The 23,853-nt window shown below is 35.6% G+C and overlaps 1 protein-coding gene across 1 annotated transcript in view; it reads left to right on the top strand.

Annotated features, from left to right (window-relative positions):
• Nucleotides 1–18,349: 18,349 nt before the first annotated feature.
• LOC149265887 (sugar transport protein MST3-like) overlaps nucleotides 18,350–23,853 on the top strand; it is a 103,944-nt gene continuing 98,440 nt past the window's right edge. Inside the window, exons 1-2 of the mRNA XM_089406325.1 lie at nucleotides 18,350–18,482; nucleotides 18,633–18,952. Of these exons, the coding sequence (XP_089262451.1) occupies nucleotides 18,350–18,482; nucleotides 18,633–18,952 (453 nt within the window). The remainder of the gene's footprint in view (nucleotides 18,483–18,632; nucleotides 18,953–23,853) is intronic.

Here is a 23,853-nt window from a genome sequence, read left to right on the forward strand (position 1 = left end):
ATTTTGGAAGCTTCCTGGGCATTGACACCTTGAGGAATGACTGTGCCACTTGGCCAAACTCGCCCAGCGCAGGTAGCCTTCTTTACAGTTGACATTCAGCGCAGGTACAGAGTGGAGCAGTTGACATTCAGCGCAGATGCTCAGTGGAGCAGTTGACATGATCCAGAATTAGCTTGTTTTTGAGTGTTTTCAGGTGGAGAACTGATATTCAGTGCTGTGGTTTGCTGACCTTGTTCCTCTAGGGGTAGGAACAACATGTTTAGGGACTTTGGATCCCTTAGATTATTGACATTTCATGCTTCATGATGTAAGGCACAAAAATGTCTATAACAGTGTATGTGTTTTATGTGTCATGCTTTCACATTGTTTATTTTCTGTGTTTTAAAATTCGTATGCAGGTAATTTTTGTATGGGGTTAAAACCTACACCAATATCAAATAATACAAGTTGTTTGTGAAGACATTACAAAAATCATACCTAAAAGAGATTATTCCATAGTTATTGTAGATATTCCTCATGGTTTCAATATCCCGAACATTGAATATGATAGTGACACTTATACTTATCAAGATTTTAGTAAAGTAGTTGTTGGATTTCTACAAGTCACAACATCACCATTTTGGAGATTTGTGAAATTTCATTGAGAAACACAATTTGCAATGTTATTAACAAGATTCAAAGGAAAATAAAACTCAAGGATGCATCTTACATGGTAAGAAGTTGAAATTTTTTGTTTGATTAATGTTAAAAGAATCATTTATGTACAAGTTAATTGCACTTTTACTATTTCATGTTACAAGCAAAATTAAAATCTTATTGGTTGCAGAGATCAACCAATTATAAGTGATTGTAAGTTCATCCATGTTGATTGTCAAACAAAAGATGATAACTACAAGCCTATGCTTCTGATTGCGTAGATGGAAAGAGTCATAGTGAAGTATTAGTTCATGATGCTATTGTAAAAAAATTAGCATATCAAGATAAAGAAGCAAAAGGAGATATAGTTAACTTTTATCAAAAACCACAATCATTGATTAACTATGTTATAGATTTATGTTCAAATGAAGAAGGTTGGGTTTTGGATTTATTCTTAGGCTTAGGAAAGTTTTATTATATAAAATTGATTTTCAATATTTTCTTTTTTAATTTTGATGTGTTTATACTAATTTACTTGATTATTTCTTTTGTACTTTATGATTAGGTACAACACTAGCATATTGCCTACAAAAAGGAAGAAATTTCATTTCCATTAAAAACGACCTAGTAAAGTGCAAATGTATTCACTAAAGAATTAATTTTCTTTAATTTCCTCCATATGAAATGCAAGAATTTGGATTTAGGAAATGGTATTTTAATTAATCACATGTGACAAAAAAGGCAAAGAAACCTCAACCACCATTAGATGTAATGATTGGAAAGGCATACAATGGGAGATTCATAGACATCAAAGATCCATCAGAAAAGGAAAATGGTCAAACTAAAGAAGAAAATATTATGGAAGAAGACAATGTAAAACTCTACAAAATGAAGAAAATGGATTAAGTTATTGTTAAATACACATGGGCAGCCAGAACAATAAGAAATATAAACATGAGAATTCGATTTTTATTAACAAATGATTTACATTTATAGTACATGTGGTGACCGTTGGGTTTCACATCCCAAGGTCTCTTGGACTCCTTTTGTCCATTCAGCTTCCACACTAACCCATTGAGGATTAGGTGTCCAACATTCCCCCCCTTAATCCGAAGGGTTATGTATGAGTCCAAGAAGAGAGCTGTAATACAAAATGTGCAAAAAATGCATGGCAGCACTAGGCTGAATGTGCTCTCTGAAATGTTGGTATAAAGGGTGGTGGTTTAAGGATGACCACCAACACTGGAACGCTTAGTGCAGTTCCCAGAACTCTTCCAAAACTGGCAAGAAGTTGAAGTCTTTTGCTAGAGGAAGTGCTCCTATTGATTTGAAGAGGGAAACCTTCAACCATGAAAGGGAGGTCTCACCCCGCATAAAAGGGAGAACTTCAACCTAAAAAGGGAAGTCTCAACCTGTGATGGTTTAAGGATGACCAACAACTCTGGAATGCTTAATGCAATTCTTGGAACTCTTCCAAATCTGGCAAGAAGTTGGTGTCTTCTACTAGAGGAAGTGTTCTTAATTTTGTTCCTGGAATTCTTCTGAAACTGGAAAGAAGCTGAAGTCGTATGCTAGAGCAAGTGTCCCAGATTTCCAACTGAAGGCATTCTAAGGGGCATCTTTGTTTCTGGCTACAACTCTGAAACTGGTGTGGTAGGTTGTGGCTCAGGCTCGCTTGATGTGACTTTGAAGCTTGTAGATGACCATCATTTCCCCCCTGTCAGATACAAAGTGAGAAGATGGAGAAAACTCAACTGCAAGACTGTTCAATACTCTAGAACAAGTTCTGACATGTGTTTGGAATATCTTCTTGGCTGTTGATGCCCATTGCCAAGAAGCGATCCATCCAAGATGAATCTTTGTTCTTGCAGGGTGTTTGTTGCTAAAGCATCTGTGTGAATAATGGCTAGTTTCATGACAATGCTTACATGGATGAAGATAAAAACAGTGATCTTTCAGATGGCCAACTCGGTCATAGTGTTGGCATTTTACAATCTGTTGTTGTTGTTGCTGTGGAAGAGAGGCAGAGTCTGGAACAGATGGAGGTGAACTGTCATGAGGAGTAGGTGAACTGTCATGAATGGATCCAGCACTCTGAAATTGAATGGGCTTGGTGTAGTCTGCAATATGAAAGGACAAGTCCTTATCATATCCAAGACCAATTTTGTTCTTGTTGTGGACAAGCTGTTCCCAAGGTCTGATGATGGGCTTGGGAAGTGCAGACTGAGTTTCTGCATCTGCATGTACAATTGCTACTTTATTGGGCACTGGATCTGAATGAACTTCAACAATATTGTCTCGATGTTTATGGGAGTCTGTTTCATTGTTCTGAATAGAAACAGGTTCAGAATGATGATTCCACTGCTCTAATTCTTCCTACTGCAGTTGTGATTCAAGTTGCAAAAACTCTATCTTTTCTTGTGCATATTGTAGACATGTTTGAATGTCTAAAAGAGAGGCTTTGTTAATTTTGACTGTGCTCTCAGCAGTGGACTTGATTAGAGTTTTTAGTAACTCTAATAAGCCATGAATGTTTGCCATTATTCGACCAAACAAATGGGCAAAGTGTTAAGAAACCAAATGCACAGTGTTGCTTCACAATAAATGTCTCTTTTTTTTTCTTTTCTTTTTTGCAAAAAAGATGATATCAAGCAGTATTCAAGGTAGACCCAATTAATGAGGAAAAGCAGAATTCGTTATAGCATGAAGGCTCAATCTATTTTCTACAAAAAATGAGTTTACAATCAGCTCGAAACAGTGCAGCAATTTATGAATACACTGTCGTGGGAAGACACACCATTAACCACTTTGCATGTTCAAAGGTTGATTCTTGATGGAGGAAATATGGAAGATGCATTTCATGAGACAGAGACAACATAGTAAAAATACCATACCATAGACAACTTACTAATGTAATAAACAGTGTTAACTTATAGCTCAAATAAATAAATAGCCTACACAGCTACATTGCCAAGATATTGTTGATTCTTATGGTCGCATTTGGGATGTTGATTGAAACTTTTCACCAAGCCATCTCACTGTGGGGTTTGATATATCAGTGAAGATAAATAGTTCTGGAGTTCCAGAGAGCCCTCCTGATGTCGTATATTGGTTTGAACAGATACCTTATCTTACAACTTCCAACTTGATGAGGAGGCAAATTACCTTGTAATTGCCTAATTTGCCAGGATTTTACCTGTGCAATCTTCTTTTCATGTATTGGTTAACGGAGATATTTTAGCAACCAATTACACTCTCCAAAGCAGTGAGACAGGCACAGTTTCTTTCATTTCAAACAATATCTCTGTGATTAATATCACAATCCACAAATCAATGCTCTAGAAGTATACCAGATAACGTGATGAAAACAGAACCACAAAAAAGAAATGCCAAAATATTGTACGAGGAATAACTGCATGAACCCTATCACTTAAATACACTCTGCAAATGCAATAGATCTGAACTTCAATGATCTAATTTCTTTAGCAACCTCCGAACTAGACGTCGCATAATTCAAACCACCGATATTGATCGTTGATCATTGTTTCACCGATCAGCGATGCGTCCATGCAACGCTTCAAAGGCCGTAAACGTTCCAATTTTGCCACTTACAGCTTTAACACGCTGATTTGAGCCTCGGAGAAACAGAAGTTATGCTAGGAGCTTCTACACATTGGTAGAATTCTCTATCAATTTATCAGAATTACGAATAAAACTCTCGAATTTGAGCATTGAAACTCCCATTCCTATACTTCTCTGTCATTCGTTATTGAATTTCGTTGAAATAACTATTGGTGAATTGAATGTGTGCCTTTACAAGCCCCAAATTTTCGAATTCCTCAAAGAATCCATTGGATTTGAGTATTCGGATGCTTCGGATTTGAGCCATTACGGCACGGGGTTGGCATATTTTCTATTCCGTATTTGCGTTTCGTGGAACCCGGAAGAATTCCTTCTCAGGTTGGCCTTATAATCCATAATCTGTAAGTATAACGCAACTCTGAAGGTTGATGATGTATACTCGTTGTATATATACCATTTAAAGAAAATACCGAATTTATCCAGGGTAAATTGGGCATAGATGGCAATCCTCTCGGCAATAAATGGAATTCTACTGATATCTACTGACAATAAGAAAAACTCTCCATATAAGTCTTCCACTTCTCCATTGCTCAATTGGGCAAAAGCCAGTGCCTTCGGCTAGTCCCAGAAATGAGGTTGAACAAGACAGCAAAGAAGAAGTTGGCAAACAACTGACTTCTCTATCACTTGACGATGTGAATCCTATCGGGCTTGGAAGGAAATCCAGGCAGGTATTTGATGAAGTCTGGAGGAAATTTTCTGAACTCTTCCTCGCAACTGCTCCGCAGATGTGCCTCTTTCTCGTGACAATGAGATAGCTTCAACGTTTTATATTCCCTTCAATACAGCGCACGAACCAATGGCTTGCTCAAAGCACAATCATTCAGCCCATGCTCTCCAACCAGTGCATATAGCCATATGATGCAGAGGTTCTAAATATTGTGCAGAGAAACAAGACTCCTTAAGGTATCAAAACATAAATCTGAATGAATAGAAAGCGTTCAATAGAATGAGCGATGGTCGATGGAACATTGGTACTCAATGCTACACAATGAATACATTAAACAATTCTTGTGACAGGGCTAGCGTTCAGAAAAAACGCATATGATAGACAGGCGTACAACGTTTAGCATATGATACAACGTTTAGTTCCAGGAAGATTGAATGTAGGGAAAATAATGTTGTTAAGAGATTAGGTGCATCCCAATGGAACGTTAGGCATTAGAATCAATGAGACTGTCACGTCAGGAGAGAAACGTAAGCATCAGAAGGATAGTTTGTTAAAGCGATTCAAAATGCTTTCAGAGCTAAAGGATGGCAGAAATGGTGCAAAAATAATTATGGTAGACAGAGTGGCGCAACATCAATAATGGCAGAAAACGGTTATAGAGAGCACATAGAGCGTATCGTGGACAACACTGGTCAGGTAGGTAGAACACAGATAAAGGAATATGGAGGAGCAGTGCAGGTATATGCAAGAGGTGGCAGCTAAATTCTAGTTGAGAAAATATTCATAAGTGATGGCAAAAATGACCTGCATATAAAGACCATAAAACAAATGGTTCAAAGAAATTATGCAGGGCAGGAATACGCCTGCTCTGATACCATGTTAAATACACATGGGCAACTATAACAATATGAAAGATAAACATCAGAATTCGATTTTTATTAACAAATGATTTACATTTATAGTACATGTGGTGACCGTTGGGTTTCACATCCCAAGGTCTCTTGGACTCATTTTGTCCATTCGGCTTCCACACTAACCCATTGACGATTAGGTGTCCAACAATTATATTATTGATTAAATTTAAGTTATGATTGGGAATCAAGCTCTTTTTTTGTAACTATTAATTAGTTATATTTGTAATGTTTTGACTTTGAAATTTTAAGAGAAGAATAAGCATTCAATTATTTTTGTTATATGTTTAATATTTGTATTATGTGAATTATCTTTAAGTTTTATGTGAATCATTATTTTTTGAAAAAAATGTGATTATTATTATCTTTTGAAATGAAATTCATCAAAATTGTTATTTTTAACCACTTTTAGTTAATTTCTTCCTATAAAAATTGTTTATTTGACATGTCATTTTTAGCAAAAAAGTTTCAAAATGTGTATTTTGTTTGTTATATCTATATTCAAAATGTGTAGTTTTATGTCAACAATTAAAAATTATTGTTTTGTTAGTGACAATTATTTGATTTGCATTAAATATTAACTAACGATATATAAATATATAGAGATCTAAACATTAAAATATCGACCCTTTTTTTAACTATGCAAAAGAACAAATATCTCACTACAAAAAAATGAAAAGAAAAAATACAAACCTAAAAAATATGTCATGGTAGAAGAAGAAGATGATTATAATCATCCACAGTTAATACATTAGAAAATTTAAAGTAAAAAAATAAGTCCTATAAAAAAAGGTGTTGACGTTGCATCAACACCTTTCAAAATCAACATGAAAATCACTAACATTTTAAAAATAATGTTTATCCTTGATACATAAAAAATTTAAAGTGTGAAAAATATGCTAAAAAAAAATTGTTATAAATCAACACTTTTCAAAATCGGATGATTATTTTGCTACCTCAAAAAAATGGGTACTCAGTACATTTTTTGTTTCATAACTTACATTGTTACAACTTGCTCATCCTACAATCTAATATTGAGAAAATCTATGTTGTGTGAAAGGACTCTTCTTTATGTCCAGAAGACAAGAATCAAATGACATAAATTGTATTCCACAAAAGTTGCAATACTAATCTCTAGGAAAACAAGTTGTAGATCTCGATTCCTTACTTTAGTTGGTAGCGGCTTAATTTCAATGTGATAAATCAATTCCTTGCAGGCCTCCTTAATGATCAATTTGGAATTAGTTGAAGCACTAGATTCCTTGTGAGGGCCCAAAAATTTCTTTATCACCACCACAAATATTCTTTTAAAATCAAAGTATCTATTATGATCCATGCAAAAAATGAATCTCCTCATCAATTTGAATAATCGTAAGCAAGTAATTTGAATGCTTATAAACGAGAACATAGAAAGAATATTCATGGGTACAATGTTATGGATGACCTTCATTGTTTTTCTACCCTCAACTAATGAAAGTGTCACCCCTTGTCTTCAACAAAAATTCCATGCACTGATAATTCCACAAGAATTACATGCACAGATATCACTAAACAATAAACACACATTAATCTAATGTAATTATACTTATGTACAAAGTATCAATCCTCACATAATTTCCATCTTCATGATCCCCTTCTGTTGGGGAGTCAAGCCCAACCTTGCTTTGATAGAAACATAGAAAACGAGAAAGAAAACATAGTTACATAACAAACACACATCACACTATTTTTAATTAACCAAATAATGGTTACATATAGGAATAGAGCACTGACTAGATCCAATAAAAGTTGATTTGATTTATTAAAAGTATCTAGCCGAGAAACTCACAATAATTGACAACTTTTAATACACAAGTAACACATATGGAAGCATTACTTCCAAGTGGAACAACCAAATATCATTCAGGAGTAGAATGTCGTGTGTAAGGTTTTGCATGTTTTTCCACATCCATTGTATTCTATTGAGAATGGTTTTACATAGTGGAGAAAATATTTATTCAAAGGCGTTGTACCCAAGTTCCAGTATTGGGAACATATTGAATGTGGGTTTAAAGCCAAATATTGATGCTAGTCATTATAAGGATGAAGATATAAGTAAAACATATGTAGTGGTTGACTAGTGACCATCAGTACAAACATGTGCTATTTTTTTCATAAATTGTCGAATGTACTTGATAACGTTGGTGGTTACTTTGGAATAAAAAACATTTCTAGTTCCATTTTATATGTTTAAGCCATAGTTACCAATTTTAAAAGAAAAATATTTTTGAGCATATTTAAAAAATTCACCGATATGTTTCAAAATTTATGAAATCCACTTGTAATTGAGTTTTTACTAAAGGTGTTGGTTAGTTTTTCTTTCCCTACCGATCGGTGCCTCTCATTAGGCTCTGACAAAGGTTAAGTAGCAATGCATAATTTTTTGTTAATATATTTTTATGATCTACTCAAGGAGAAACTGTTATTAAATTAGCTTGATGTCTCTAGTTGGTATTAGATCAACTTTTATTACTTCAGCCCATGTGATCCTTATGTGTTTTAGATAATTTTGTATTTTTTTTTATAAATTTAGTCAAATATGGTAACTATGGTTTAATCATACTTGAAAAAGAAAATTGTGTTGGTGTTTTATTAGCATAAGTCATTGGCATGTTAATTTCTACACTAATATGTATGGTAAAAAAGATATATTCTTACATGTCTATTTTGGAATAGGGATTCAAGAATTTTAATTTAATTATCAATAATTATTTGGTGGATGGCATACTCCAGAGGCATAAGTTCAGTTCCAACTGTTTCCGTTATAACCTTGTTGATGCCTCGAAAATCGCTGCAACAACATTGGGGAAACCACCCGGTCTGGACCTTAATACAGCTCCTTTTCCGTTTGGAATAGTGGCTCCGACTGGGGATAATGGGACAAGTTTCCCAAAAATATAGATAAACGGGATGGATGAGTGACTTATAGACTATGCTAGCGATAAGCGAATAACTAAAACTATCAGCAAGAATATAATAACTATGATCTACCCCGGGGACTTATTGATTTCTAAAGCGTAGCGTTTGATGGTATATGCTTAAAACAGGCATATAGATGACTCCATCTTTAAGACATAGATATTCATTCATTCAAGACTGCTGTGCATAAATAGTTAAGCAAAGCGATAACAGCGAAATTACCACACTTTATCATTTATATCATTGTTACATGCATGATTAAAGGAAAAGGCATATCATAAAACATCCAATAGTGGAATGAAATAAAGATTTGCTGTTACAGCGCATACATGTATTCAACAATAGCAAGAATAATTACATAACAATTCATATATAACGGGAATGAACTTAGACATAGATAGAAATACCATATGAGCTGATTAACACTCCCAAATATCAATCGCTATGTTGTAGTTCTTCCTTCAACGCAAAAAACATCCCCAACAAAAGACAATAGTGCGCAATTGCATAAAGAAGCTTCCTCGTCAAATTAAGAACGATTGGTCGAGTTTCATAAGAGAATATTGGCTGAAGCACAGTAGTGCAAACTTCAGTCTTTAAGTCTATTACAAAATTTTACGACCCTTTCTAAAAACATGAAAGGGTCTATAAATACTAAATTAATCTAAATATCTAAGAAACTGAAATGCTATTAAGTTTGCATCAATAAATATTCATCCTATCTTCCTCAGCGATCTGGCAATCGGCGGCATGATTCATCAGGTAGGCTCTTTGCCTTTAAACCTGAGCTGACTTATCGCTAGCATTGGCTCCACTTCAGGCGGTTTGTTGAGGCGCGAACTGAGCTGGGCAGCATATGTGGCATCTTGTATATCGGGAATTATACAGCCAAGTGCATCTGTTAAACACTTGAGGGCAGACCTTTGTGTGTGTGGCTTGATCAGAAAGAGCCAATATGCATCAAAAGTCAAAGTATTAACCCCAGCGATTAACCTCCCCTTCTCCTCTAAGTCAGGATAACTTGTTTGCTCAATCATATTTGCTGTTGTTATGCTTCCAGGTGTACACTGGGAGATCATGTTCGCCAAGTAGAGGGTGTTGTTGACCAGATCAACTAGATTGCTGGCAGTTAGTTTACATCTTGAAGCCGCCCTTTCTGCTTTCATCACTTGAGTTTGCCATTCTGTGAAGAGTATGTCCTTGTATGTTTCTTGGATTCTAGGCAAATTCGCTGCTTTTCCCACATCAGAATCTTGCCAATCAAGATATGCGGTTATGGTTTCCTCAGCTTGGTCTAAATCATTCCTGGCCTTCTCTACCTGCTGACATACAGATGTAGTTAGCTAACATAATGGTTCTGCCTCAGTGAGTTGATGACATAGGAGCCTAATCTGTGATATTAATGCATTGTTTATCTGTGATGCTTCTGCTCTGAAATCCTCCACTTTTTGGGTGCCCTTTATGATTTCGAGCTGTGACGACAATTGATCTATTTGCTCGTCTTTCGTTTTCATCATTAGCTCATTCGCTGTCCTCAACTGTGCCAATGCTTCCGATAATTCCCTTTGTTTCTGGATCACGCTTTGGTCGATCCTCTGCCTCTCTATTTGCAATTTCTGGGTTAATAAATTGTTCGTTTGATGTTGTGCCAGCAACTGCTCTTCTGCTTGCGCTGCCTTCTACTTTGCCTCGGTCAATTCTGCCTGTAGTGCAAAAATTTATTGGTCCTTAGTCTTCAGTAGAAGACTTACCTCTGATGCCTTGTCAATAGTCGCTGCAGAATAGGCTCCTGCATACTGTGACAGTTTTGTTAGGTCATCGGAGGGGTCCAATTCCTCCTTCCATACTACATTACCCGTGACTGTTTGCTCTGGAAAGATAGAAGGTTGATCAGTCCTTCGTCTTTTCCTTGATCGCTTTACAACTGCTCTATACCTTGGGCTGTAGAAAACATCCAGGGGAGGAATATCTTCCACCCGGAGAACGATTTGATCGGAAGGGTCTTTAGGAATTACCTCAACATCCTTAGAAATGGGTGGGCCGCTGGTTCCACTTAGAACCTGAGGAGAAGTGATGTCCTGTGTGTCATTTGTTTTGGAGGTGTCCATATCTTTGGAACATTCCATTCCACTGATGATAGAGTCAAATTGCTTCCACTGCTAGAGCAATTCGGGATCAATGGTGGTTTGTTTCTGCTTCTCGGCTTGGGACTCGCTCCGCTCTTTTTCCTGTTCTTTCTTTTTCTGCTCCTCTTGTTCTCTCCTCTGTTTTTCTTCTTGTTCCCTTTTCTACCTATCTGCCTGTTCTTTTTTCTGTTTCTCCTCTTGTTCCCTTTTCTGCTGTTACTCTATCTCTTTCTTCTTTCTTTCCTCTTGTTCTATTTGTGCTCTCTGCTGCTTTTCTGCTTGTTCTTTCCTCTGTCTTTCTGCCTGTTGCTTCTTTTGCCTTTCCTCCTGTTCTTTTTTCTGATCTTTTGTTATAACAGGAGGCTGGCTTGACTGTTGCCGACCAGGCTCGCTTGAAGATGTCGCTGGGGTTGTTGCCAGTAAATCTAGAGGCAGAGTTTGCAACCTCTGCTCTCTAAGTTTATTGAACTCAGTTAACCCTTCATCATTATATTTCATCCTAGCGAGTTCTTTAGCTTGTCCTATTGATTCGGAGGCAACGAACAAGTCGTAAAACATATCTTCTTGATGCTCAAATTTTGTCAATTTGGCCTGTTCTAATGTAGTATAGGCAACTTTCTTTGGATCAAATAGCCTATTTGGGATAGTGGCCAGAGTTAAGGATTGAATCTTTGTGGCTTCCTTTTCTGCATGTTTGAGATCATGCAGAGTATAGACACCACATCTCAAGGGAAAAGAGGGCCAGCCCCTCTTCTTTTCTTTCTTGAGAGTCTGTGTAGTACTCTCAGCTATAATCTGATAGGCGATTTCTCTTGCTAGTAGTTTATCTGGAATGTACAACGGGAGAACATGCGGATTGGCTTGGCTGCCGAAAACTCTAATATAGGTAAATCTCTCTTCTCCAAACCAACTCGCTACCGCCGGTAAATCAAAGGAAGCTAGATAGGAGATCTTGGGAATGGGCTTATCAAAAATAGAATAATGAATGGGAACCATAAAGCCATTGCAGATTTGGTACAGATGGTGCTTGTAAGAAGACTTCCACAATTTCTGGTGGTATATATGAATGGGTGAGGGGTCTTGGGCAGTCCACCTCCAACCGAGGACGGGAAACTCAGAATTGAAACATAATGTATCTAAAATGTATGCACTGTAATAAAATGGGGGAATTTTCCTTTCAGTGACAACAGACTTAGCTCTAAAATCACGAACAACTACGGCTAGTTTATCAGAGAGAATAGTGGCCCAATCCATAATTATGTTGTTTACTGTTGCCTCCATTAGAGGGACCATCTCTATGGTAAAGTTAGCAGAGTCATGTAATCCCCATAGCCTACACATCATTATCCCCGCATAGCAATAGGGAGAAGCCAAAGAATCGACTGAGTACTTACCGGAAGACTCGTGCTTGTGTTTGGACGGATTCTGCCTCCAATCCTGGATGGGTTCGGATTCCACTTCATTATCGCTTGCAAACTTTTCCAGGAATGTCTTGTTATACACCTTCTCTGGCTCGGGCAAATGATACGTTTGCCTTAGATGATCTGCCTTGAATGATCCAAAAATCCTCCCATCTCTGGTGCTAAAAGTTCTGTCCAGGATTGGAATTTCTTCAATTGCCCATCGCACAACGTCTGTGTAGGGGAGAATCTGTTCTTTGGCCGCTATCCTGTGAAGGAAAGAGTCGGCCAAATCTTTGAGAGTGCAATCAGACTTCCGGAGTAAGTCCACACTGGCTTCCGTCACTGTTTTCACTGGTTGTTCGGCTTCTAGCAGATTGTAAGTGCCTTGCCATGTAGCTCTGGTAAGACCCGTGCATGTAGTATCCGATATTAAACCCTTCTTTTTATCTGCGGCAGCTTGTCCTGCAACTGATGTAGCAGAGGAACCCGCGGTCTTCTTAGATTTCTTTCCCATCTTGCTCAAGCTTCTCTCAAAAGATGAATTCTGCACAAAGGCAAGAAAAATCGTAACATAGAAATATAATAATGAAAATCTATGGTGGGAAAGATATATCAATCGAAGCGTGCTGAGAGATTAACTCTCAAAAATGGCTGCGGATCCAATCAATGAGAAGATATTACAGATACATTAAATGGCCGTTTAAGGCCTGCTACTCCTTAAATGCTTATTACACCATTATCCGGTTGAATGACTCTCTTAAGCGTGCTATGGATATTTTGGCGGTTGAGTGCAGGTGATCGTTAATTGAAGGGGCAAAACTTTAAATACGAATACATCACCTTATCCCTCCATTTAACGTCTTTTTCGAAATCTGCGCTCTATCGCGATCGGATATCAATAATACTTTAGATTTTCAAGTTATGTCTTTTGAAATGCCGATCACCGATAGCGATATCGCATCGCTTTAGGAGAGTAGGTGTTATGTAATCATACGCATAGGATCCTCCCGACCGTTGATTGCGACATCACATCGAATTAGCGTGAAGAAGTATAACAATGTGCATTTTAGAGTGAAGTGCCGATTCCCCGATCGCCCATATCGCATCGCATCGGGGGTAAGACCTGGGCGCCTTATTATTGTACATGGAATGTTGCCGACTGCCGATTGCGAAATTGCATCGGATCGGGGTAAATGACTTAAAGTGCTTTTGAATGCATACGAAGTATCGCCGATAGCCGATTGCGCATCGCGTCGGAGCTTATGTTATGTATGCTTTTAAGATGTGTATGGGGTATTGCCGATATCCGATCGCCAATATCGCATCGGCGGAGACTAATGTGCCATCTTATATGTGTTTTCCATGTCATTGCGATATGCGATCTTGCGATCGCTTTATCGCAATAATATAAGATTGTTTTATTTGTTGAAAAATGGTTGTTCGAAAGGCTTTAAATAAATGAGTTCATTTGGTTATCGGACCTTTTTTAACAATAGAAGTATTGATACCAATTAAACTTTTAAAGGGACCCATTTCATATGTTATCCTTTATAAATAAAAATAATATGAAATGGGGGGTTGTTGTAGAGCACAACAAACCTCTAGGTTGATTTGAATCACTATCACTATAAGCTCTAGGTTCTTATGTATGCCCCTTCCGCAGTGTTATTTTTTTGTAGCTGAGGAGGTATTTATGCATTGGTAGTGCCCAGCACGTGGAACTAACTGAGCATATTTCACTCTCTACACACTTTACTTTATAAAGTGATTTTATAAATTTAGAAAGTGGCTTCTTATATTTAATCAATAAAAGGTGACTTTTTATCAAGTGAGTGTGACTTTATAAATTTGGGTCACTTAAGTGATTTCAGTGGAGCTAATGTGAGATTAAGTCAGGATTGTTGATCTTGAGATGCTGAGATTTAATCTCAATCAATGAGATCTAGGGTTAGGAATTTTATTTATTGACGAGAAATAAAAGGAGAAAAGGAGGGTCAAGAGGCACTTCATTTTTCATGATATTTTGAGAAGAGGAGATAGAAAACTAAGGGGATAAGTTCAACAAGAGGAGTTGAGCTAAACAGGAAGAGCGAGTAGTCTATATAGTAGATAAGAAAAGGCACGAATCCTTAGGAGAAACATAAAAATCAAGGTAGGTATAACAAAAATTTTGAGGTGTTTTTGAGAATTCAATGAACAACAAAGGACATGAACATCGAGAGCTGCTACAATGCACTTAATGCATAGGTTGTACAAAAATGGGGACAATTTTCAAGAGGTGACTGGATATGAATTTTGAGAGATGTACAACACGAATTTCTAAGCAAATGGGCATTGTTTCCAAGGTCGTTTGGGCAAAAAAATCGAGTAGTTGAGGCAACACAAAATTCTAAGAAATCCGGGCATCATTTCTAAGGGAAATAAGTTGTATTTATTTTTGATTTGATTGTTGTAAATTTTTTCTATGAAATAAAAATCCCTCCTCTCTCTCTCAATAGTTTTACTTAGGGCTTTTTATAGGATCATTTGACCAAAATCACCTATGTTAAATTTGTTGGTTGTTTGAGGTATTTTAAGAAAAAATGAGTAGAATAGGTTCATGTGTTTTAAGTTTGAAAATATCCATGTTTATGACAACAACATGAAACATGTTGGGTTGTTTATTACAACAACATAAAATATGTTGGGTTGTTTACGATAACAACGTAAAATATGTTGTGTAAGGCATTAAACTTGATGTGACTTTACGAACTTGAAACTGAGTTGGACCTAAACTCAGTTTTTTCTATGTGTAAGCACAAGGGAAATTTGAACCTCGAACCTGCTTGAACATGGCAATTCATTTTCATGGTCATTCCCAATTGAGTTTCCCCTAAGACTTACGAGTCATGTTTATTAATTAAATTTAAACATGAAATTCTTATAACTACAAATATGAATCATTACTTTAATTTTTTCATGTAATACGTATATTATGAATTTTTCCCAAAAAACATTAGTGACCCAACTTATTTTCTGGACTATAAAGCTCGACTCCATGCAATTAATAGATTAGCAATATTCTTCTTTACCTTACTCGTCTTACATTATTATTTCTTTAGAATATTATTTTTAATCTAGAAATTTTGTGCATTTAATAAACACTATTTTATGATTTCAAATACAATTAGATATGTTCAATAAGCTCAATAGTGGTTAAATAGCTCAAGAGCGATCAAATATAATCACAATCGTCATCCATGGTTAACACTTATTATCAATAGTTAACCGTTGTCAATTATGGTTAACTCTCTTCAACCATCATAAACCATACTCAATCATGTTCAACCATCCTCAACCATGTTACAATAGCTAATCATGCTCAACCATAATCAACCATAATGAGTCATTATCAACCATCATTAACTATACTTAACCCTCATAAACCACAACTTAAACATATTTAATGATACTCAATTAATCTTCACACATAAACTATTAAATAACATAAGCACATTAAAACTTATCTATCACCATAACTTTTTCAAACTAAAAATAATGCCACATTACAATTATGCATTATATAAATGCATAGCTAGAGCTACCCTTAAAACAACGAAACTCAAAATTGAGTTATGTTCAATGCACAATTAGTCCACATTACAATTATGCATGATATAAATGCATAGCTATAGCTATCCTTAAAACAAATAAAGTCAAATTTGAGTAAAGTTCAATGCACAATTAGGCTTTTGTTGCATTATGATTTGTAATACGTTGAGGCATGAGCCCATAAGCATCCAACCAACGACGAATTTCGGCTTAGACTTTAAGCTCCCCACAGATAAGACAATTACTTCAAAATTCGTGCGTTTATTTCGAGCCGTTCTGTAAGAATCTATAATTTCACATCTTTCTTGTCATGCATTTGGACAGGGTATATGCATTTGGACAAGGTCCAGCTGTTTTCGTTGGCCTAATCGCACGCACGTTATTAATACGGTTCATAGCCCCCGGAACTTCCGGATTTTTATTTAGATGGCTGATTCGCTAAATATTTGTTTCGTTAAATAATTGATCTTATTTATGTCTCTCTGATTACTAAATATATTGTTTTTCAATTAAAGCCTGAGTTGTTTATATCTGCAAATTCTTATTAATACATGCATGCCTCACTTTTATTCCGAAGTAGAAAACATATATTTATAGGACTTTTTTCGAATATTTTGGTTATATATATATAATTTTCTCTATTTTGTTTTATATACTAGAAACATAGTTGAGATTAAAATATTTTATTATAATTAATATTTTACATTTTAAAATGTTAATGTATACTACAAATATATTAGAAGTAGAAAGTATATATTTATAGGAATCTCTTTCCATATAAAAATAATTTTATTATAAATATTTTTTAAATATTATATATAATGATACATTTCAACTCCATATTAAAAGTGAATAAATTGCCATTCTCCCAAGAAAAATAAATAAATAAATAAAATAATATATATATTCTCTAACTTATCACTTTTTTCATAAAGATACTTGGAATTTCATTTATACTAAAATGATGAAATTACAGTTTTGTATGTAAGAGTGTATTCTTGCAATTTCAACTATTTCTTTACATATATGGTTCATCTTAATAAAATTATAATGAAAAAGCATATATTTTTCAACATCCATGTATCCAGCATATATAAGAAAAATAGAAAAGAGCTTAAAATGTCCATGAGAGATACATAGAGATTATAAGAAAAATGTTAAACTAGAGAAAAGAACAGGTAGACATAGAAAGTATGATAAGAGTCTGTTTGTTGTAGTAGTTGTAGTATGAAAGAAAATGCTTTGCTTGAGAGCAAATGAACTGACACATAAAAAAAGAATATATATATATATATATATATATATATATGGAAATTTTATATTAAAAAATGAATAAATTATAAATATCTCAAAAGAATTTATTAATGGAATAAAATTTTTTCCTATATATAAAATTTATTTTAAACTCTTTTTTATTATCAATATGTTTTAAATATTACATATCTATTACAAGTGAAAAATGCAATAAATTATATCTTTTATAGTGAAATATGAGAATTTTTTTAATTTAAATTGCTTTGCATTCTTTATATGAATTTGAGATAAAGCTATATTATTCAATATAAATATTGAATTATTTTATTTATGACTATAAAAAACTATTATTAATATATTTTTATTTTAATTATTACATACTAATTAAACATAAAATAAATGGCATTTAATGTAATATCAATTATATAGTATTTATCAACTATATATTAAATACTAAAAATTAAATTATATTTTTTAAAATTTGATCTCTATATGAAATATAAATGTAATTTAAAATTAAAATAAAATAAATTTTTTTCTCATTATTAATTTTATTATTTTCAAATATGATATTATTAAAAACCCTCACTCATATAAAGTTCCTGCGTTAGCCACAATAAATTACAAACATATTTTCTCGTTAATAAATCAAACATTTTTCACTCATCAAAATTATATAAATAGTGTTAATTTAATTAAAGATCTAAATCATAATAATGTAATGAAAATTTAAAAATACATATATCTGGTATATATTTCACTATTCAATGTTGAACCTCAATCTTATTTCCTTAATAAAAAACACTTTTAAAAAAAGATAAAATGAATATATAAATCCACATTACAGCCGTAACTTGTCAAAAAGATAAAATAAATATATAAATACACATTATAGCCGTATGAATCAGATATTATGCAGCCTGATCAAGCTTTTGCAGCACCATGGAGATTATCGTTGAAGAAAGAGCAAAGACATAATATCCATTACGGAAGCCGGACAATACCTAGTCCTTCCTCCACTGACTCTGCATCAACTCAATCGTGGCCTCCCTGCAGAGGAGTGAAGGGCAGCGGCCTCGAAATAAAGAAATTCTACTCTACTTGTATTGATTCGGGGTTTTCTAGCCGAGAGGAGAAGAAGAAGCGGAAGTAACAGCCATGGCGGGGGGATTCGTGGCCCCAACTGCTGCGAGAAAGGAATATGCGGAAAGAGTTACAGCGTTCGTGGTCGTGGCCTGCTTGGTGTCGGCCACCGGAGGCCTCATTTTCGGTTACGACCTTGTGATTTCAGGTGCGTTAGTGACTACAATGATTCTCCTCTCAAACCCCTCGAGGTGCCAAATCTCAATTCCAAATTGATATAATTGTTGATTGGCACAAGCTTTACTATGGATCTGTGCAATAATTTTCTTAAATTACGTCTTTGTCGTATGTATTGCAGGAGGAGTGACTTCCATGGATCCTTTTCTGAAGAAATTCTTCCCAAATGTTTTTCGGAAGCGGGAGCAGGCGCACACCAACGCTTACTGTAGATTCGACGACCAGTTGCTCACGACTTTCACGTCATCTCTGTACATAGCCGGTCTCATTGCCTCCTTCTTTGCGTCGGCCACAACGAGAATTATAGGGCGGAAGACGTCGATTCTGTTTGGTGGCTTGACTTTCCTTACAGGGGCCGCGCTCAACGGCGCTGCCGTTAATGTGGTCATGCTTATTCTCGGCCGCATATGTCTGGGTATAGGCGTCGGTTTCGGCAATCAGGTCAGTGCATCACACATTCCATGATAAAGATAGTAAGTAGAATGTCCGACGGGCATGCATGTGGCCTCTAACTTCCTATGCACAAATCAAGTTATATAATTTAGATGCGGTAAGCTGATGTCACCTTAATGCTGAACCTTGTTATATAACACTGAAGAATGAATATATATAATTTTCATAGGATTCGTTTAATGAGGAATTGTTTAGATGGTCAAAAGTGGTTGGAATTTAGGCAAAAAGAAATTTCAAAAATTTTTGTAGAAGCAATGTTTGAATCGTGTTTTTTTTATGGTGGAAACAAATTCAACACCTAAAATTTTGAAGATTAACAACTATAACTTGGATTTACATAAATCCTTATCGGATTTTCTCTAAATATAACCAGAATTTCCATAACTTTTCAAACAACTCCTCAACCTGCTTTGACTATATAACTATGAATTTTTGATAACTACACTCGAAAATATACATAAATTTTCATCTTACGAAATGAACACTCAAAAATATAAATGAACTTTCATTGTGCCTAAAGATGACGCCACTTGACAGTCTATTATATACCGATTATAGTAGTATGGATGTTTCTTTAAGGTTGTAATTAACATTTCGGTTAGTAAGATCGCATATATTAAGTTGACTTTATATCAATAATATTTATTGATATGTGTTAGTTTTTTAATGTTATAATTAATATTTTGGTTGTGTGAAATTTTATAAGAATTAAATTTTAAGAAATTATAATTAATAATTAAATTAATTTATTTTAATTTTAAATTTACCCAGTATTGAGAGGTTAAAAAATATTATGATGTGACGAAGACCTTTAAAAGGTCATATAATAAGTTGAAAATTATCAATTTTTAATTAATTATCTTATGCACAAATCACATTGAGAAAGTTATGTCGAATATGTTAGAATTAATGGAAATTAGGTGATTATTGTTACTTAATTATGATTGTGCCTTTTTTGGACATTTAGTTCCTATCATTCAAGGATTTGATTTACTATTACTAACAAAGTGTATCTATTTATTACTAGAGTTTAATGTGAAGCCTAAGCAGAGTATTTGCTTGTAGGAGCTCCTGGTGATATGCACATGTGAGCTCCTCTTGTGTTGTTTGCCAATTCATGTCTTCCATGTGCAACTGTTGACATGGTATCAGAGCTGCAGGAAGCAGAGGCCTGTACGCTAAGTTGAGGAACGCGACATCATCGCGTGGGGACTGAAGAGTAATCGCGTCGATACTCTTGCAGACTGAAGAGTAACTGCATCGTCGTAGGATTCTGGTGTACATTAACAACTAGTGGCGAACCTGAGGTGATTAGTCATGACGATTGTGTAACAAGGTTTCAGACTAGCCACATGGATGAGTTAAATTGTTAGTTGCGTCGCTGACCTGGCTATGTGTTGAAAGGCTGTGGTTGACTACGTTTTGTTGAGCAAGGAATATGCGTATTTTTTTCGCTGCGTGGAGGCCGAATCTCCCCAGTTGTTGCATTGAACGGGGCTGTGTGAGGGGACTTCGTCGTGGATGCGTGTAGCCAGGCGTGCCTCTAGACCTGTGTGGTGGTGAAGCCAGGGAGGCCCAAATATTAGTAATCTTGGTAGTGAGGGGTTACATGTAATGTCTTCGATTACATGTTAATGTATTTGATTGGACCTGCGTTTAATTGGAGAATCTCGACGGAAAGTCGTGAGGCAGAGAGCAGCTTGCCTAGCCTTGCTGCGTCGGCTCGCTTGGAAGCTGATTCCTAAAGCTGCGCTTGATTGTAAGAGGCCTGATTACTGAAGCGGCCAGCTGGACCTGCGTTGAGGAGAAGGTGGCCTAATCGCCGATGGAGGTCAATAGAGGTGTATGGTGAATGTTGGCCCCTCTCGTTCGGATAATTTATTTTTTAATTGAATTTTTTCAAAGCTTTAATTAAAAAAAATCTGTGGATTTATTTTAATTAGAGGGCTCCTTATTTAAAAAAAAAAGAAAGGGGATTTCATTAATTGAAGATGAATAATCAAATTGTTGAAACTTATCTCAATGAGAGCAATAAGCTTGATGGTTCCAATTACACTAATTGGAAATTTAAGCTCCAGACTCTACTTGAGGGACAAAATGCCTATGGCATTGCCACCGATGATGAGGTCAAGCAGACTACTACAACTGGGGGATTGAATACAACACTTCAAGACTAGGAGAAAAGGGAGATGAAGGTGAAGGTCCTTCTCAAGTTATTAATCAAAGATTGCATCATCCCTCACATTCGGGATTAGAAGAAAACGAATGACATCTAGACGATTCTCAAAGAGATGTACGAGATCAAGAACACCAGTGAAACTTTGTACCTCTGGAAGAAGATCTCTCAATCAAGATGGAGGAGAATGAGTATGTTTCTTCATTCATATCTTGGATAAAGTAAGTTAAAGATAAACTAACTGATATCGGTCAGACCATGGCGAATGATGATCTGGTGACAATCACCATGAACAGCATGACAGATGATTATCAGATGTTTATAACGGGATTGAATGCAAGAGAAAAGCCTCCAGGTTTTGAAGATCTCACTGGGATTTTGCTACAAGAATAGGAAAGGAGGTTGTCTCTCAAACCTCAAAATTCAGATCTTGCATTGATGTCCAAGTTCAAGTCAAAGGGGAAAACAATGGTTGAGCATAGGAGAGGCAACGCATCAAGAAAAAGGACACCACAAGGTATGACCTCGCATAAACATGAATCTGCTCCTCAATGCTTTTATTGTGGTAATATAGGCCATATTGCTAAATTTTTGCATAAGAAAAAGGCAAATGGGGATGGGTACAAGCAGAGAAGACATGCAGGTCATTTGGCTGATGCAGATCAGAATCAGGATGTCAGATTGTTTATGGCTGAGGCTGAGGCTGCTTTAGCTACTGAGGAGGATGAATAAGATATTTGGTTCGTAGATTGTGGAGCCTCGTCACATATCGCAAGTAAAAAGCAATGGCTCAGAAATTTTAGAGAATCCAACATTGGAGTAAAAGTATACCTTGGAGATAATAGAGGGTACAAGATCCAAGGACATGGAGATGTCCTTGTTACTCTGCCCGATGGAAAGTTAAGGAATATATCTGATGTGTGGTATGTTCCTGGTATTAAGAAGAACCTGATTTCCGTATCAAAGATTACAGATCAGGATCTTAAGGTAGAATTCTTTAAATCTCATTGTATTATTAAAGACTTGTTTGACCAGATGAAGCCTAATGCTATAGGTATTCGCATAGGAGGACTCTACAAACTAGATGCGAAGAGTACACCACATCTAACATTGATGTCATCAGATAAGTCTGCTGAAAATTTGTGACATCAACGACTTGGGCACATCAATTTCAGTGACCTTCTTCTATTGCAGAACAAAGGTATGGTAGATAGTCTTCCTGTTTTGAAAAATTTTAATATTGATTGTGAAGCATGTGCATTCGGTAAGCAACATAGAGATGAATTTCCTATTGTTAAAGATAGGACACAGAGGGATATACTTGAACTTGTACACACTGATTTATGTGGCCCTATGCAGACAAGATCATTAAGTGGGGCCTACTACTTTTTAATTTGTGTTGATGATTGTACAAGATTCACATGGGTGAATTTTCTTAGACAGAAAAGTCATGCTTTTGAGTATTTCAAGCAATTGAGAAACATGATTGAGAAGTTGATAGGAAAGTTCATCAAGATTCTTCGATTAGATGAAGGTGGAGAATTCAAGAAAGGGGATTTTAACAAATACTGTAAATAGCATGGGATACAGTAGCCGTTTACATCACCTTACACTCCTCAGCAGAATGGAGTAGCTGAGAGGAAAAACAGAACACTGGTAGAGTGTGCTCGCAGTATGTTGAAAGGTAAGAATCTAACTAATGGGTTTTGCGAAGAAACTGTCAATACTGCAGTGCGTTTGAAGAATAGGAGTCCCACTAAAAGTCTTAATTATAAAACTCCTTTTGAAGCATTGTTTGGATTCAAGCCTACAGTAAGTCATCTTAGATTATTTGGTTTTAAAGATTTTGCGCATGTTCCCAAATAAAATAGGAAGAAGTTAGATTCAAAGGCCATTAAATGTACCTTCATTGGATACTATAGTGAGTATAAGGTTTATAAAATGTTTGATCCTTCCACTCACAAGGTGTTTGTTAGTAGGGACATAGTATTCCATGAACAGGTTGATGATGGAAATCTTGTTCAAAATGATGAAGAATGGCATGTACCTTTACTTTCAGATGAGGATGTTGAAATAGGGATCATTCAGCAACAACAACAGTAGCAACAACAATAGCAATAGCAACAGCAGCAACAACAACAACACCAACAACAACAACAATAGCAGTAGCAGCAACAGGATAAAGAGGAGGAAATTGAGTTCAATCCACAAAGAGAAGAACAGAGAAGAATAATTGAACCCCCACTGCTCAAGAGATCTAGCAGGTCGAAACAATTACCAACTCGATATAGGGATTGTACACTCATGACTGGTATGTCAAACATTGCAGAACCTTCTAATTTTTATGAAGCAAGTAAGAGTTTTGAATGGAAGGAAGCAATGAAGGAGGAATATGAATCTATTATTAAGAACAATGCTTGGGATCTAGTAAAACTTCCTCATGGTAAAAAAACCCATAGGTTGCAGATGGTTATTTAAGTTGAAATTTAAAGCATACGGGTCTATTGACAAGCATAAAGCAAGGTTGGTTACAAAGGGGTATTCCCATAAAGAAGGTATTGATTTTGAGAAAACATTTGCCCCTGTTGCAAAACTGAATACCATTAGATTGATTATTGCTTTAGCCACTAAGCATCATTGGAAACTACATCAATTAGATGTTAAATTTGTTTCTTAAATGGTGATTTAAAAGAATTATACTTAGTGCAGCCTA

This window comes from Pinus tabuliformis, chromosome 6 (assembly GCF_031772625.1).
Source record: "Pinus tabuliformis cultivar Carrire ecotype Pingquan chromosome 6, CPIR1, whole genome shotgun sequence".
NCBI classification, from domain to species: Eukaryota; Viridiplantae; Streptophyta; class Pinopsida; order Pinales; family Pinaceae; genus Pinus; species Pinus tabuliformis.